Source organism: Lutra lutra, chromosome 1, assembly GCF_902655055.1.
Source record: "Lutra lutra chromosome 1, mLutLut1.2, whole genome shotgun sequence".
Classification (NCBI taxonomy): Eukaryota; Metazoa; Chordata; class Mammalia; order Carnivora; family Mustelidae; genus Lutra; species Lutra lutra.
In genome coordinates, this window is record NC_062278.1 from 67,109,613 (window position 1) to 67,124,663 (window position 15,051).

The following is a 15,051-nucleotide window of genomic DNA, read 5'->3' on the forward strand; positions in this document are numbered from 1 at the left end:
GATTTTTACAAATGTCTATAAGCTACATAACTGATATTTTTGTGATTATATAAAGATGGAGATTTTATAATGTATCAAAACAATTTCTTCCTGTTGACCAGTCAGATCAGACTGGATCTCCTTTTTGTTATTATATAATTATTCCTATTTCTACCTCTGTACATGGTAGCTTTCTGTCTTCTGTTAGAAGTATCCTGAAGATTTCTGAAGTGGGATTAGTGAACTAAAAAGCATGAACTATGATAGTTCTTGTTCTATATAATAATGCCTTCCAACAGGTCTTAATCAATTCACTTGCAGTCACTTTCTGAACTCTGAGCATAACACCAGCTAAGTACCTTGTACACATTACATCTTACTTCTTACAAGTCTATATAGCGGGTATTTATTATTCCTGTTTTATGGATAAGGAAACTGAAGCCAAGAGAGATAACAAGAGCATAAATATTTTAAGGTCTTATTAAAGAATATAACCCACACTGCCAAATTCTTATTAAAAAAATATATATACCCATACATACATATTTATTTAAATATAGATAGCCATCAATGTCACACGATCAAGTCCTTCATCTAGATCAGCATTTCCTGAGATATGTTTGGTAACATGCTTGGTTCTCACTACTTTGGCCCCAAAGAAAACTTTTCCCCTGACCATAATGTGGTGTCTTGCCACAGACTCACACCAAGGGGCACTTAAAAAAGTATCCATATGAGGCTCATTATTACATTTACTGTTGGAATGGTAAAGGGAACTTCATTTAATCTATCTCTTACAGTAACAAATTTGAGGCCCCAAGGGAGAAATACTTCTCAAACAGCAGGCCCAGAAACATTTTGTTTCTCCTAAGCCATCAGGGTGTTAATCTAATGAACAATGAACAAATTTTAACATGTAACATTCCTTTATTTAGCCACTAGGAAGCTCAAAGCAGTATCTGATATCCTCTTTGGTAACTATCAAGATACTCAAGGCAGGCATTTTTCTCAACTAATTAAGTCTGTCCTTAGCCTCAGCCTACTATTCCTCTATTAAATTCCTTATACTCTTATGTACTTCAACTTTGAAGTAAACTCTCAGGATCAGAGTCCAATCATTTTGCATATGTATGTCGAAATGTGATATAAATGGCTTTAAGAATATATATATAGCAATGAAATATTTTGGGGGGTCTGCTGTAACTTGTATTGAAGCCACATAAAAATCAGGTTATACTAGGCAATGCCCAAAAAACCTACTTTAACTTGTTTAGTATCTCACACTAAAGAAAATCATTTAAAATTACCCAAAACTCACCAATCATAATTGGTGCTATTGTATTTCTAACTTCATTTTTACTCATACTCTAAAGCAATTCTAATAAAACTCCTGGAATAAGCTCAAAAAGTAATTGCATTAGTTCAGGGTTAGGGGCTATTTCATGCTTCGAACAAACAATGTCATATAAAATCTAACTTGGGTTAGGGATTTATTAGGTTTATTAATAGCTCACAAAAGCAACTCTATCTTTCTTCTAAATAAATTGGTCATAGTTTTAAAATTCTTATATTTAAAAATTTAAACCACAATTCAGCACATTATTTTATTTTTACATTATTCTAGGAGAGCAATGCCACGCATTTTACAGATCGAGAAAACTAGTAAGACATATTAAAACTAATAAAGTTCAAATGACTTTCTCAAAGTAGCATGTGCTGATGGAACTAGAACTAGAAAAGAAACTTTTCTTTCCAGACTTTTTCTGGAACGAATGTAGGCCATGGACTACAAACGTTTCTCAGCTTTATTAGCAATGCTCTAAAAAACTTTTGCACAGAAACAAACAACTGTGTGCCAGACAACAGGAGATGGATTATGACCTTATTGTGAAATTGCAAGAACTAATAATGAAAGATTTTATCTCGTGCAGCATCAATGCCCTTAGGCAAAAATATGTCTGATCCAACTCAGTTCAATGTATTAGATGATTTAATGAAAACAGAGTCAGCTCCTGACATTTGCTTTTTAGAGGGGGATAAAAAAGTGCACCAAATTCTGAGCCCAATTGTGTTATTGTATTTCTTACTTAATTTAAACAGCATCCAGTGATTCTTTAAAGAACTTTTAAATTCATTCAAAAGTTGGATATTTTCAGAATATCTGCAATTCTACTAAATAAGGCCCCATTAGCTGGCTAAGAGATCAGTATACCAGAGCTCTAACCTGGGAGACCATGAAGGCATTTTTTTTTTTTTAAAAGATAGACAAGATATAGTCATATACTGATCTAAATCTTAAATGTATTTGCATTAGTTTTAGTCCTTTCAAATGCTCAAATTATACCAATCTGTATTTTATTTATACTTGTTGAAAGTTTGCCTCTCCAGCATACATACTCAGAATGATGAAACTGAAGTAAAATATCTTCAATAATATTACATTTGTACAGATTGCTTTCTGCTATGGGCATCTCATCTAATGTATATTTATCAAGAAATTATACAGAAAGCATGACTTTAAAGGTAACTAAGAGGACAGAATTTAACATTATAGTAAGATATTTATAATTTATATAAAGAATTTATGGGGTCCTTTTGTGCTTTTTTGGAAATAAAGCAACATTTTATTCACATTTATTCATTTGGCTGTGCTATGTTTTTGAAATTTGGAGGGTATTAAATGTTCACATACATCACATGAAATAAAATGGAGGTAATCATTATCTTTTTAAAAAAAATAGAATGTTTTTAGAGAAGACACTTATGTTCTCACCTGAGGCTGCTGTGGCATTTGTAGGGGTTGAAGCAGCTGCTTGAATCCGAGCATGAGGAGGAATAAGGATGGTAGCTAGAGGTGGATTACTTGACAGTTCTAAAGAAAAGGTAAGACACATATTAGAGCCCATTCTTAACTCTGTATGTGAAACTACTTTTATTGGTAACAACAAACATAAAGTACATTAAAACATTGGCTTAAAAGAAAAAAAGACATGATAAAAGTATGTCTAAAACTAAATCAATGAGCTAATAATCAATTTACAGAGAAAGTTCACAGAAATGTTGTACATATAACTAAGGCACTATCTGCTAAAATTAGAATATGTCTGAGAATTAAAGGGAGCCTGGGGAACTACACTGGCCAAAAGTTTGAGAATAAGTATATTACTAAGATATATTTCCATCTTTCATTAATTTAAATATGCTGTGTATGTATGTGTGTGTAGGCACCATACTGCATGCATGGACCAACCTACCTGTTAAAATTTCATTGCTTTATTAAAAATAAGAATGCTTTTATTCCATTCTATTTTGCTTTCTAACTCAGTAAGATTGTTACTTTGAAATAGGCTTTTTACCAGCATGTGGAAGTTTCTATCAATTCTATACAGAGTGGCTTTCTTCAAAGAATCAAGTCCTATATGTAAGTCTCAAGAAATAATTTACGATGATATTGGATCTAGTGATGTAGACAGATAGAGTGTGGTGAACTTTTACATACAAGTCTCTGGTGTTAGCTTTAGGTAATGTGACCGTTCTCCTGGTCCTCCAAGGATAACTGTTAATTTTTGTAATTCGAGCATTTACCCAGTGGCTTTCATTTTCACTCTAGTAAGTGTTGTAATTTGAAGGAATAATTACACAACCATACTAGCTACAGGAAGACATTATTCTCTGAGCTAAAGCATACATTTTGACAATTCACAGATATGGCATGGAATAAAAAAAATTAAATAGTACAATCTTAAATTTGCATAACATAAAACTAAAGATTTTAAAGATTTTATTTTATTTTATTTTATTTATTTGACAGAGAGAGAGGCAGCGAAAGAGGGAACACAAGCAGGGGGAGTGTGAGAGGGAGAAGCAAGCTTCCCACGGAGCAGGGAGCTTAACACGGGGCTCGATCACAGGACCCTGGGATCAGGACCTGAGCTGAAGGCAGACATTTATGACTGAGCTACCCAGGAACCCCTGAATTAACCATTTTAAAGTGCACAGGTCAGTGGCATTTCATACATTCACAATGTTGTATAACCATTCAACACCTCTGTCTAGTTTCAAAGCACTGCCATTACTCAAAAGGGAAACCTTTCAGCAGTCACTCCTGATTCATCTCTCCCCATGAGACCCTAGCAAAGAAAACAGTGTTTTAATACTATAGTTTAAAATGTTTTCTGAGGGTGCCTGGGTGGCTCAGTCAGTTGGGTGTCCAACTCCTGATTTCAAATCAAGTCATGATCTCATGGTTATGAGATGGAGCCCCGCACTGGGCTCCACACTCAGCACAGAGTCTGCTTTTCCCTCTCTCTCTGCTCCTCCTGCTCTGTCTCAAATAAATAAATAAAATCTTTAAAAACAAATTTAAAAAAATAAAAATATTTTCTGTTGTAAAGCTCCATTACTGACTTATTCAAATTGGCATCTAAATATCTAAAATTTGTACTAAATGATACCAGATTCTGATTAAAAAACAAAACAAAACAAAACAAAAAACAACCAGCAAGCTGATGCCAAGATTTGTGAAAGATGAATGGGAGCAAAAGCCTAAAACTGAAAGAAGACTCTTTCTGCTTAAGTGAGAAGATGTAGGGCAGCTTCTCAAATTAATAGATGGAAGACAGTTGGAAAACCACTACTCTACTGATCAGGTTTGAAGAGATGCTGTTTTCCCAAAATCAGCTTTAGTAGCTGTATTTGTTGTCACTGAGGAACAGGAAGATCCTAGGGTGTTTTATTTCACATTAGTCCTATTTCAACCTATAATCTTATACCTAGCAAAGCAAGAGAATCCCTATTACCATGGCTGATGACTCTTACAGTTCTAGAATAAAATTAATGGATGTGGTAGTTACTCTTCATTAACATAAAAAGGAAGATTCACCATCCCATTTACAATTAAAATCTGCTAAAAAGGCTTCTTTAAAATTCATCTATCCATTCATCCATACTCCCATCCACCCATCAATACTGAGCAAGAAAAGTGTGTTTCATGTAGTAGGTCTCAGGACAGAGAAAAAGATAACTGTCTTTGATCAACAGAAATTGAAAATGGAAAGACAAATAAGCTAACAAGAAAGGCATTCAACCTATTCAGGATACAAGCACTTTTTTTTTTTTTTAAAGATTTAATTTATTCATTTGACAGAGAGAGAGAGATCACAAGCAGGCAGAGAGAGAGGGGGAAGCAGGTTCCCTGCTGAGCAGAGAGCCTGTCGCAGGACCCAATCCCAGGACCCTGCGATCACAACCGGAGCCAAAGGCAGAGGCTCAACCCACCGAGCCACCCAGGTGTCCCTAGGATACGAGCACTTTTAAATTAAAAGATCTCTATGACCAAGTGCCCAACATCTAAAAGAAAATCTAAAAAAGGAAAAGATGACCAGAGATTTTAAGATAAGACATTCTGACAAAGCCACTTTTAAGATAATCTTTAAAATAAACTGAATATCGTCACATGTGGCCCATGTTGCCCACTTTCTCCCATTTATTTACTCTCTTTTATCAGATCATCCATCTTTCTATGTATCTGTTTGCCCAGTGGAGGGGGCATGGTGGTTTTATGTGACATTTTGTGGATGTCACATACACAGGGGCAGGGCTTGAAAAAAAGGAACCTCTTTTTCCTTAGGGAGGAGATAGCCATTTTGGTTTTGAGTAGGGAAAGAGGGGTAACTAACGAAAGGAAAGGAGAAAAGTTAAGAAAATAAGAGGCAAGTAAAGGAGAAGCTATGGATCCTGGAGGTTTTGCCATATCCAAAGACAAAGAGAAGAGTAAGTAAAGTCCACAAAATAACTAAAAGAACTAGATTCTTAATCTAGAGTCAATAAGTAGTCTTTGGGTGGAGGGGAGGGCTTTTGCAAATTTGTTTGAATCTAACATTCTAAAACTTAAGAAATTCTAACCACCTCCCCAATCTCTATAACTCACTGTTCTCTTCCTTAACTACAGGAATTCCTTGAGGTTCACTGTTTTCCATCAGCTTTCCTCTACTTCAGAGAGGTTGTTGTCATAACTTTTGCCTGTATGAAAGAGGAAGCCTCCTTATACTTTGTTATAGTCCTGTTCTCTACACTAAAGTCTGTCCCTTTTGTGGGGACAGACTATGGGGCTGGCACAAAATGGGTGAAATGATTTTTTGCTCATGATAATTACTACCCACTCCCAGTCTCCCCGTCTATCCAGGACAGTGAGCAGTAAGGAAACTGAGACAATGAATGTGGATACAAACTGCAGAGTGAGCATAAGAATATAAAAAAGGATGGTATTTTAGAGGACAGGAACAGCAGAGCAAAAGAACCTTTCAGGATCAGAGAGAGTGGGTGTATTCTTAGACAAAGAATAAGCAGTATAGTAGAAGAGACTGAAAATAAAAAGAAAGCTAATTAAAAAAAAAAAGATTATTTATTTATTTATTGGACACAGAGAGAGAGACCACAAGTAGACAGAGCAGCAGGCAGAGAGAGGGGGAAGCAGGCTCCCCTCTGAGCAGAGAACCGGATGAGGGTCTGGATCCCAGGACTCCGGGATCATGACCTGAGCTGAGGGCAGAGGCTTTAACCCACTGAGCCACCCAGGCACCCCTAAAAAGAAAGCTAATATTTATTGAATAAACATGTGCGAGGCTTGAGATTAGGGAGATAATTAAGGGAATTATGAGGTCCATAATACTGAAGTAGGCCTAGCTTTGGAGAAGAGGGAGAATAAGACAGACCATGCTTTATCTCAGAGACATGGCTCAAAATAACATGGCAACAGATTCAGAAGGTTTTAGAAAAGTTAACAATGGTTTTTGTAGCCACATGGACAGGACTGGAAGAGATTATGCTGAGTGAAATAAGTCAAACAGAGAGAGTCAATTATCATATGGTTTCACTTATTTGTGGAGCATAACAAATAGCATGGAGGACAAGGGGAGATGGAGAGGAGAAGGGAGTTGAGGGAAATTAGAAGGGGAGGTGAATCATGAGAGACTATGGACTCTGAAAAACAATCTGAGGGTTTTGAAGGGGTGGGGGGTGGGAGGTTGGGGGAACCAGGTGGTGGGTATTAGAGAGGGCACGGATTGCATGGAGTACTGGGTGTGGTGCAAAAACAATGAATACTGTTACGCTGAAAAGAAATAAAAAAATTAAAAAAACAACAACAAAACGTTTCTTTAACTAACTGTAGATGCCATAAAACTGTGCCATCAAAAACCACATATAGTTTATCAGGGACTATCAAGAATCTTTTGATAGCATTATCAATCATTACATGATCCATAACTAAATATTTCAATGGACTATTTAAAGAAAAGCCAAATGAATTTAAAAAGTTATCAATAAAACTAAATAGGTATCAACCAAAAGGCAGACCAAAGTCATTGAACTGAATTTTGCTGCACCATTGTTTGTAATGTAAATGAAAGAAGAAACATTCCCATGAAAAGATAAATTGAATGAATTTAACCATACCTGATTGCCTGATAAATCAATCTTTTAAAATATTAAAACAAAACATAAATCTAGTTGACAAAATCTTAAGTACTCCTTGAAGTTTCTATTCTTCCAAATATATGAGTCCTAAATTTAATGATAAGAGGTAGACAAGAAACCTTCCTGGTTTTTTCTGGGGGGACGGGGATAGAAACAGTGAGTCAGTGGCTACGTAGGGTATATGTTTGTTCAAACTGTGGATAGTGGGAAAGCTGAGGATAAATTTGACAGAAGCAATCAATGTGTAAACTAGAGGGAAGAAATCAATCCCTTTGTTTACCAAACCTTCTCTTACGGTGATGTAAAAAAATACCAGACATCAGGTAGAAAGTCATCTTCTTCATTAGCTTTGAAACTGACCCTGCAGATCTCTAGAAAGGAGTCCCTAAAAGAGGCAGATTTACTCTTTCTTCTACAATTAGTTTGAGGTCTTCACTTGTGTTATCAGGCTTCCTATCTACATATGAAAATTGCCAGTGGCTCTCTATAATAAGTACTATTTCTCTACAAAAAGGTTCAGACGATTTTCACAATGGCATGTCCCTTTTTTTGAGCAGTAATTCAAAGGCTGGGATGTGCAACTTGATCTCACATATTACTGAATTCTAATATTGCTTATCTGGATTTTTTTTTTTTTAAAGATAAACAGCCCTATCCTAATGGCTCCTCTCCTCTTCTAACAATTTCAAAGTGCCCAGAAAATCCCTGACCAAGTTTCTAACTAAATGTTAAAATTAAATAACTAAATTAATTAGATAAGACAAATAGTAAACAAATAATTACAAGGCTCACTATTGTTTCTTGGTGATTATAATGATGTTTAATGTGAGAACTACAAAATTATCTACACAAATCCAAGTCTACTTTACCTTGGAACTGCCCAAGAGGGAGCATCGTAATTTATACCAGTCACCCAAAAATGTCTGAATGCATTTGTATACAACATTTATAGAAGTGATGTATTTTGAAAGTTATCTAGCAAAATGCTAGTATATTAAAAGTTCTGGTGATTAAAAAGAATAGGCCTTAATAACCTAAAAACCTTACATTATTGTAAGAATATAAAAATCAATCCATTCTTGGTGAAGTATAATAAATGTAGCATTACTATGAATTATTTTATCTAGCTAATAACCTTTTGAGGCATCTAAAAATAAGACTGCTAATATTTTCAATCCTGGGAGATGGAGTTTGTTTACTCACCCTATTGTGGTGTTTAGTTCCCTCCCTCCCTTCTTTCCTTCATCTTTCTAAAGTCAATTCATTTTTATAATCAGCATTTGGGAGCTGAAAGTGTCCTTGAATATTCTTTATTCCACTTTTTTTTTAAAGGGAGGAAACTCAGAGATAGTACCTGGACCAAGATCTACAACTAGTTAAAAACTGAGAACTAGACTTTAGGTCTTACTTACCTCCTTTCATATGCAATACTGCATATCTTTATTACCTTGGTTATACATCATATACTACCAGTGGTCTGGTCTTCCTGGAAGTCTATCTGTCCAGAGCACACACAGAACTTTAAGATACTAGTTTGTGATTGTTTGAGGTCAAAGAAACAGAGTGGACAAAATAGTCTCAGGGAAAAATGACAATTAATTCTCATAAATAATTAACAATTTAGAGCCTAAAATCTTGAATACAGTCAACATTTTTGTCATTAGTTCTTTAGTTACCTGAACTGAGAGACTTATCTTCCTCCTTTTAGTGTACTCAAGAATTTCCTTACATTCTCCCTGTAGTGTATTTCTGTTGGTTTAGCATTTTATGACCTAGAAGAGTACAACTTACTTACCTAGAAAATTTATTCTTCTAGATTACTTATGAAATATTAAAGAATAATTTTGATATCAACTCCCTTGATAAGTATGAACAACTCCACTTCTTATTTACCAAAATAATCCACTTGTTTAAAACAAATTTCCTCAAGTCCATTGTTCTATAAAGGCCTTTATAGTCATTTTCACTCAAAAGAACACACAGAAGGAAACAGGGATAGCCACATAAAAAGTTTACAGTTCAGCCTTTTTAAAAAAAAAAGCAGAGGGGCACTGCAAATTAGAACAGTTTATGAGTTTCACTTTGTGATTTGATTCATATCCTACATATAAATCAAGAGTTTCTATTTTATGTAAATTTATCCTTGCTATTATAAATTATAATAGGTCTAAACCAAAAAACCCCAACTCAGGGTTTACAATAACTTGAGAGTAATATCAGAAGAATCATAACCTCAGGTCACTGAAATACTGTAGCTATTTAATTAATTAATTAATTTTAAAGGATTTATTTGTTTTAGGGAGAGAGAGAGAGAGAAAGAACATGAGCAGGAGGAGGAGGAAAAGAAGAAGAAGAAGAAGAGGAGGAGGAGGAGGAGGAGGAGGAGGAGGAGGGACAGACAGAGAGCGAGCGAGAGAAAATCTCAAGCAGACTCCACACTGAGTGTGGAGTCTGATGTAGAGCTTGATCTCATGACCCTGAGATCATGACCTGGGCCAAAATCAAGTGTCAGATGCTTAACCCACTGCGCCTCTCAGGTGTCCCCACTGTGGCCATTTTAGTTGTAGCTGAGGATGAGGCAGGCTGAAAGAAAATACTCAGGACATAGAAAGGCAGATAAGAAGGTGGCTTACCATATTTATGTGTATCACTATTCTATAACAGGAAAATTGGTTTAAAATTCATTGCTACAAAGATCATGGAACCTCCTAATGATGATAAATAATGATTTACAATAACTTAAAAAGTTTTTAATTCCATACAATAAATTTTATAAATAAGTAATCTACTGCTTTCAAATGAAGGAAGTATAACCCTTTGATGAACTGGGATTCTAGAACACTTGCTTTTATTGTTCACCCCCAACTTATTCTCAATTCTATTTTCATCACTTCCTATTCTGTAACATACACTTACACTCTTTTAAAAACCTCTCTGATCCTTTTCCTACCTTTTATTTTTTTTTAAGATTTTATTTATTTATTTGAGAGAGAGAGAGACAGCACAAGTTGGAGGGGCAGAGGGAGAGGGGAGAGAGAGAATCTCAAGCAGGCTTTATGCTAAGCATGGAGCCTAACTTGGGGGTTGGATCCCAGGACCCTGAGATCATGACCTGAGCTGAAATCAAGAGTCAGATGTGGAACCGACTGCACCACCCAGGCACCCCCTTTTTCCCTATTTTTTTGTTTTCTCTATTTTGGTCCTTTTTTCCATTTGCTTTGTGGAAGCTCTTTACTATTTCATCTGCTTTCCTCATGTGCAGATATTCTTACCCTTTACCCCAAGACATCCAATTTGCCCGAGTTTGCATGGTGCTCTCTGGCAGCCCCACATATCCTATGTTAACTTTCATTAGAGAGTTAAATAGGCCCAGCCAATAAGCCACCACTCCTCTATATTCCCCACAAAGCTACCAATCTCTCAGATAACCCAGCTAAGTAGTAAAACAGTAAACTCTTTAAACTAAATCATACTAATGTTTTGATAAACTTTACTCACTTTTGCTCAACCCCCAACTTGTCCTGCCCTTGGGGGACAATGTTTGCTAAAGTAACTTTACTTGGTAAAATTTCATACAAATTAGGTAGAGAACTGGTATTGGGAATGTGTAGTGGGATTAACTGGAAACTCACATTTAAATACAGAAAGCAACCTATTTCCCAATTTTTCCAGCCTTGGAATAGGCAAGGAATTGGTGAATAAAGAAAATAATGAACCCTGCTGGAATTTCCTGATTCCACCTGCTTCTTAAGGTCTGATTCAGTTCACGTCCCATCTTTGAGATCCAGTGACTGAAGGAAAAGAGGGTGTGCCAAAGGTATGTCTAGGTTTCCAATGTCTAGATGCAGACAGTATTAGTCAGGGGGTCCCAGAACACTGAAGCCCCAGTGGCAGAAAAATGAGACATCTGATAATCTGGCTTGTGGATCCAGAAGGTCAAAAGGATCTCCAAGGTTTCTGTTCCGTATCTGTTCATTCTCTTTTCCTCCTCTAGCTGATCACAGAAATACTTGTTTTAATTATATGAGTATACTGTTAATTATTATTTACAGCTAATTACTCATGGCACAGTAATAAACATCAAAGTGCAGTTAGCTTTGTTAAGCTTTACTTCAACACGACCCTGTGTTTTACTCAAGTGTTTAATCTTCATGGTTCTAGTCAAAGGGTAGGTTTACCTTGTTAATTAAAACAACACCAGGGGTGCCTGGATGGCTCAGTCAGGAATCTGCCTTTGGTTCAGGGCATGATCCCAGGGTCCTGGGGTCAAGCCCCCTATCTGGCTCCCTGCTCAGCGGGGAGCCTACTTCTCCCTCTCCTCCCGGCTTGTGCTCGGCTTGTGCTCTCTCGTTATCTCTATCTCTCTCTTTAAAACAAAAAACAAAAACAAACAAACAAAAAAACGCAACACTAACAGCAACTAGAAGGAACACTAGAAATGTCTAATAAATATTTGTTGCATGAATCAATACTATGTTTACTTAAAAGTGGCATATGTCACTCAAACATTCATCGAGTACCTACTACATGCAGACAGTGAATTATCTTTATTTCATTTGGGGGGAATTAGTACAGACCATGAAAATTTGTGAGGATGGGGGAGTGTTTACAGCACAACTTCAATAACACCCTCCCACCCCTAGAGTTTCCTATCTCTGGACTCTCTCTAGCTATATAACCAATTGTGTGACTGATTCTCCTTTTTTCAAGCTCTTGTATTACCCCATTTTATTCTGATCATTCATTAAATGCTATTAAATAATACGTGCTTTGAAATCACATCTGCACAACAGTTACAACTTTGCCTTGGTAAACAAGATCATCCTTTGGAAGCACTGATCCAAAATCATAATAGAGAGGATCAAATATAACAACATCAAATATCACTTCTTTCCAGGACAGCTGTGTCCATACACAGAAATACTGTTCAAGCGTAATACTGATGTAGAAGGAAAGGGAGAAAGTACCAAAGGAGATTATAGCTCAGTTTCAGAATGGCTACGAGGACAGGGCATTTTATTAATACTTAAAAAAGAAGGTCATATCTCAAAATGATGGTACTTTCAATTTAATACATTTAGCTTTATGGAAAATAATTTCAAGGACATATTTACAGAGTTCATTTGGATAGACACAAAGACTTATGTACATCCTTTTAACTAATATGCAGAGTCATAGAAACACTTGGAGTTATAGAGATTGCATACTACATCTACACAAACCACTACCAAATATACACACATTCTTTAAATCCTCAAAGATACATATGGAAATTCAGACATACAGAGAACCATAGTTATGTTTGATATTCTGGGAAATATAACAATTTGAAATGTCAAAATAAAACAATCTTCATACCTTTTAAAAAACTTATATATATCAGACATGTATGAATAAAGCTCAAACCAAATATTCTTCTTCAAACTGAGCCTTTACTTTAAAGGCATGTGTCACAGTTGAAGTTAATAAAAACTTTAGAGACTTTTAAGGATGTTAAGATTAGCTGATTCTATTAGTTTACAATATGAAAACTGCCCATTCATAAAACTCTTTGTAATATTTTCAAGACCATATTCTAAAATCTAAGCCAATTTATTTTCATGTCCATTTGTCTTATGAGTATAATTTATTAGAGAATAGGAAAATAGCATTTACCTGGTCATGATTCATTATATTGCAATAAACTCAGGACCACAATGCACAATAAAAGAAAAAGAAGAGGAGGAGGAAAAAAGTATTGGCAAGGATATGAAGAAACTAGAACTCTTGTACCTTGCTGGTGAGAATGTAAAACATGCAAAACTACTGTGGAAAATAGATAGGCAGTTCCTCAAAATGTTAAACACAGAATTACCACATGACTCAGCAATACCCAAAAGAATTCAAATGAAGTATTCAAACAAATATACTTGTACACAAATGGTCTTAGCAATACTATTCACAATAGCCAAAAGGTAGAAACAAACCAAATATCCATCAACAGATGACAGATAAACAAAAATGTTGTGTATCCATCCATACACTATGGACTGAATGTTTGTGTCTCCCTAAGATTCATATGCTTACACCCTACTCCCCAGTGTAATAGTATTTGGAAATGGGGCCTTTAAGAGGCAATTAAGGTCATGAGGGTAGAGCCCCCATGAATGGGATTAGTGGCCCTGTAAGAGAAACAAGAGAGGTAATCTCTTTCTACCATAAGGACACAGTAAGAAAGCACCGGTTTGCAAACCAGGAAGTAGGCCCTCATCAGACATCAAATTTACTAGCACCTTGATCTTGAACTCTTGCCAGCCTCCAGAACTCTGAGAAATAAATGTTTGTTGTTTAAGCCACATAGTCTCTAGTGTTTTGTTATAGCAGCCTGTACTGATCAAGACATAATACAGTGGAATATTATTCAGCCATAAAAAGGAATAAAATACTAATACACTACTACGACATGGATGAACCTTGAAAACATTATGCAAAGTGAAGAAGCCATATACAAAAGGTCACATAATATATTATTTCATTTATATAAAATATCCAGAATAGGTTAAGTCCAGAAACAGGAAGCACATTGGTGGTTGCCAGGGATTGGAGGAGTTAAAGGGGATGGACTGCTTAAAGGGTACGGAGTTTTCTTTAGAAGCAATGAAGATGCTCTGGAACTTGATTGAGGTGGTAGTTGTACAAACTGTGAATATACTAAATAAACTGAACTGTTTACTTTAAAATGGCTCATCTTATGTCATATGAATTTTATCTGTTTTCAAAAAAGCTTAGAAATTCATAGAAAAACAAATTTTGTTGTTTTAAAATTTTATTTTCTTTAGTAATAATGAAAAATTATCAGCCAGTGACTAAAGAATCAAATGTAGTTATTTCAAAAATGGTACATACGAACAATGAAACAGAATCCTGGATTTTTAAATCTGATTAAATAAAATGCTTAAATAAGATCTCAATTTTGATCAACACATACAGGTGCATTACAGAGTATGTACCTAGTATGTCTGAATATAAGAAAAATTATTCTTCAAAATGTATCCATAGTAAATATCTATTGTGTCTAGAGTTCTACCAAGTTGCTTATTTGACAAAAGGCTTCCTTGATCCATGTATTTTGAAAAAAAAGTACTTATCAGAGAAGATATTTAGTGTGAATAAAACCCCAACCAGTGCTGGTTTGGGAACTCTTAAGTTCACCTGACAGAACTTGTTTAAAAAAAAAAAAAAAAAAAGAGAGAGAGAGAGAGAGACAAATTTAACATTAACTTAGTTTCTGATGCCAAGATTCCACAGTTGCGAGTGCTGCATGTCGCTGTATACAGAACATTTTAGAGACCACTTTAAAAAGCAACTGAGCAGATAGTTAAATGTACAGATAATAAGCAGTTATCTACAGTACAAAAACAAAATAAAAAAACTTGTGAAAATGGATACTTGTAGAATTTTCAGTGGTGGCCTCATATAGATTCAAAAACTGCTTCATATAAAAAAATTAATGATAGTTCAAAATGTAGCTCTACTGATGACAAAGATACAGATGTAAAAGACGCATATATAAAGTATTAATAGGGGCGCCTGGGTGGCTCAGTTTGTTAAAGCAGC

The 15,051-nt window shown here is 35.4% G+C and overlaps 1 protein-coding gene across 3 annotated transcripts in view; it reads right to left on the minus strand.

Moving 5' to 3' along the window:
* Window positions 1-15,051, minus strand: part of GSK3B (glycogen synthase kinase 3 beta) — a 222,505-nt gene that overhangs the window by 14,625 nt on the left and 192,829 nt on the right. For all 3 annotated transcript variants that reach the window (XM_047725992.1, XM_047725979.1, XM_047725988.1), the window contains one exon: window positions 2,753-2,851. In XM_047725992.1, coding sequence (XP_047581948.1) covers window positions 2,753-2,851 — 99 coding nt within the window. The remainder of the gene's footprint in view (window positions 1-2,752; window positions 2,852-15,051) is intronic.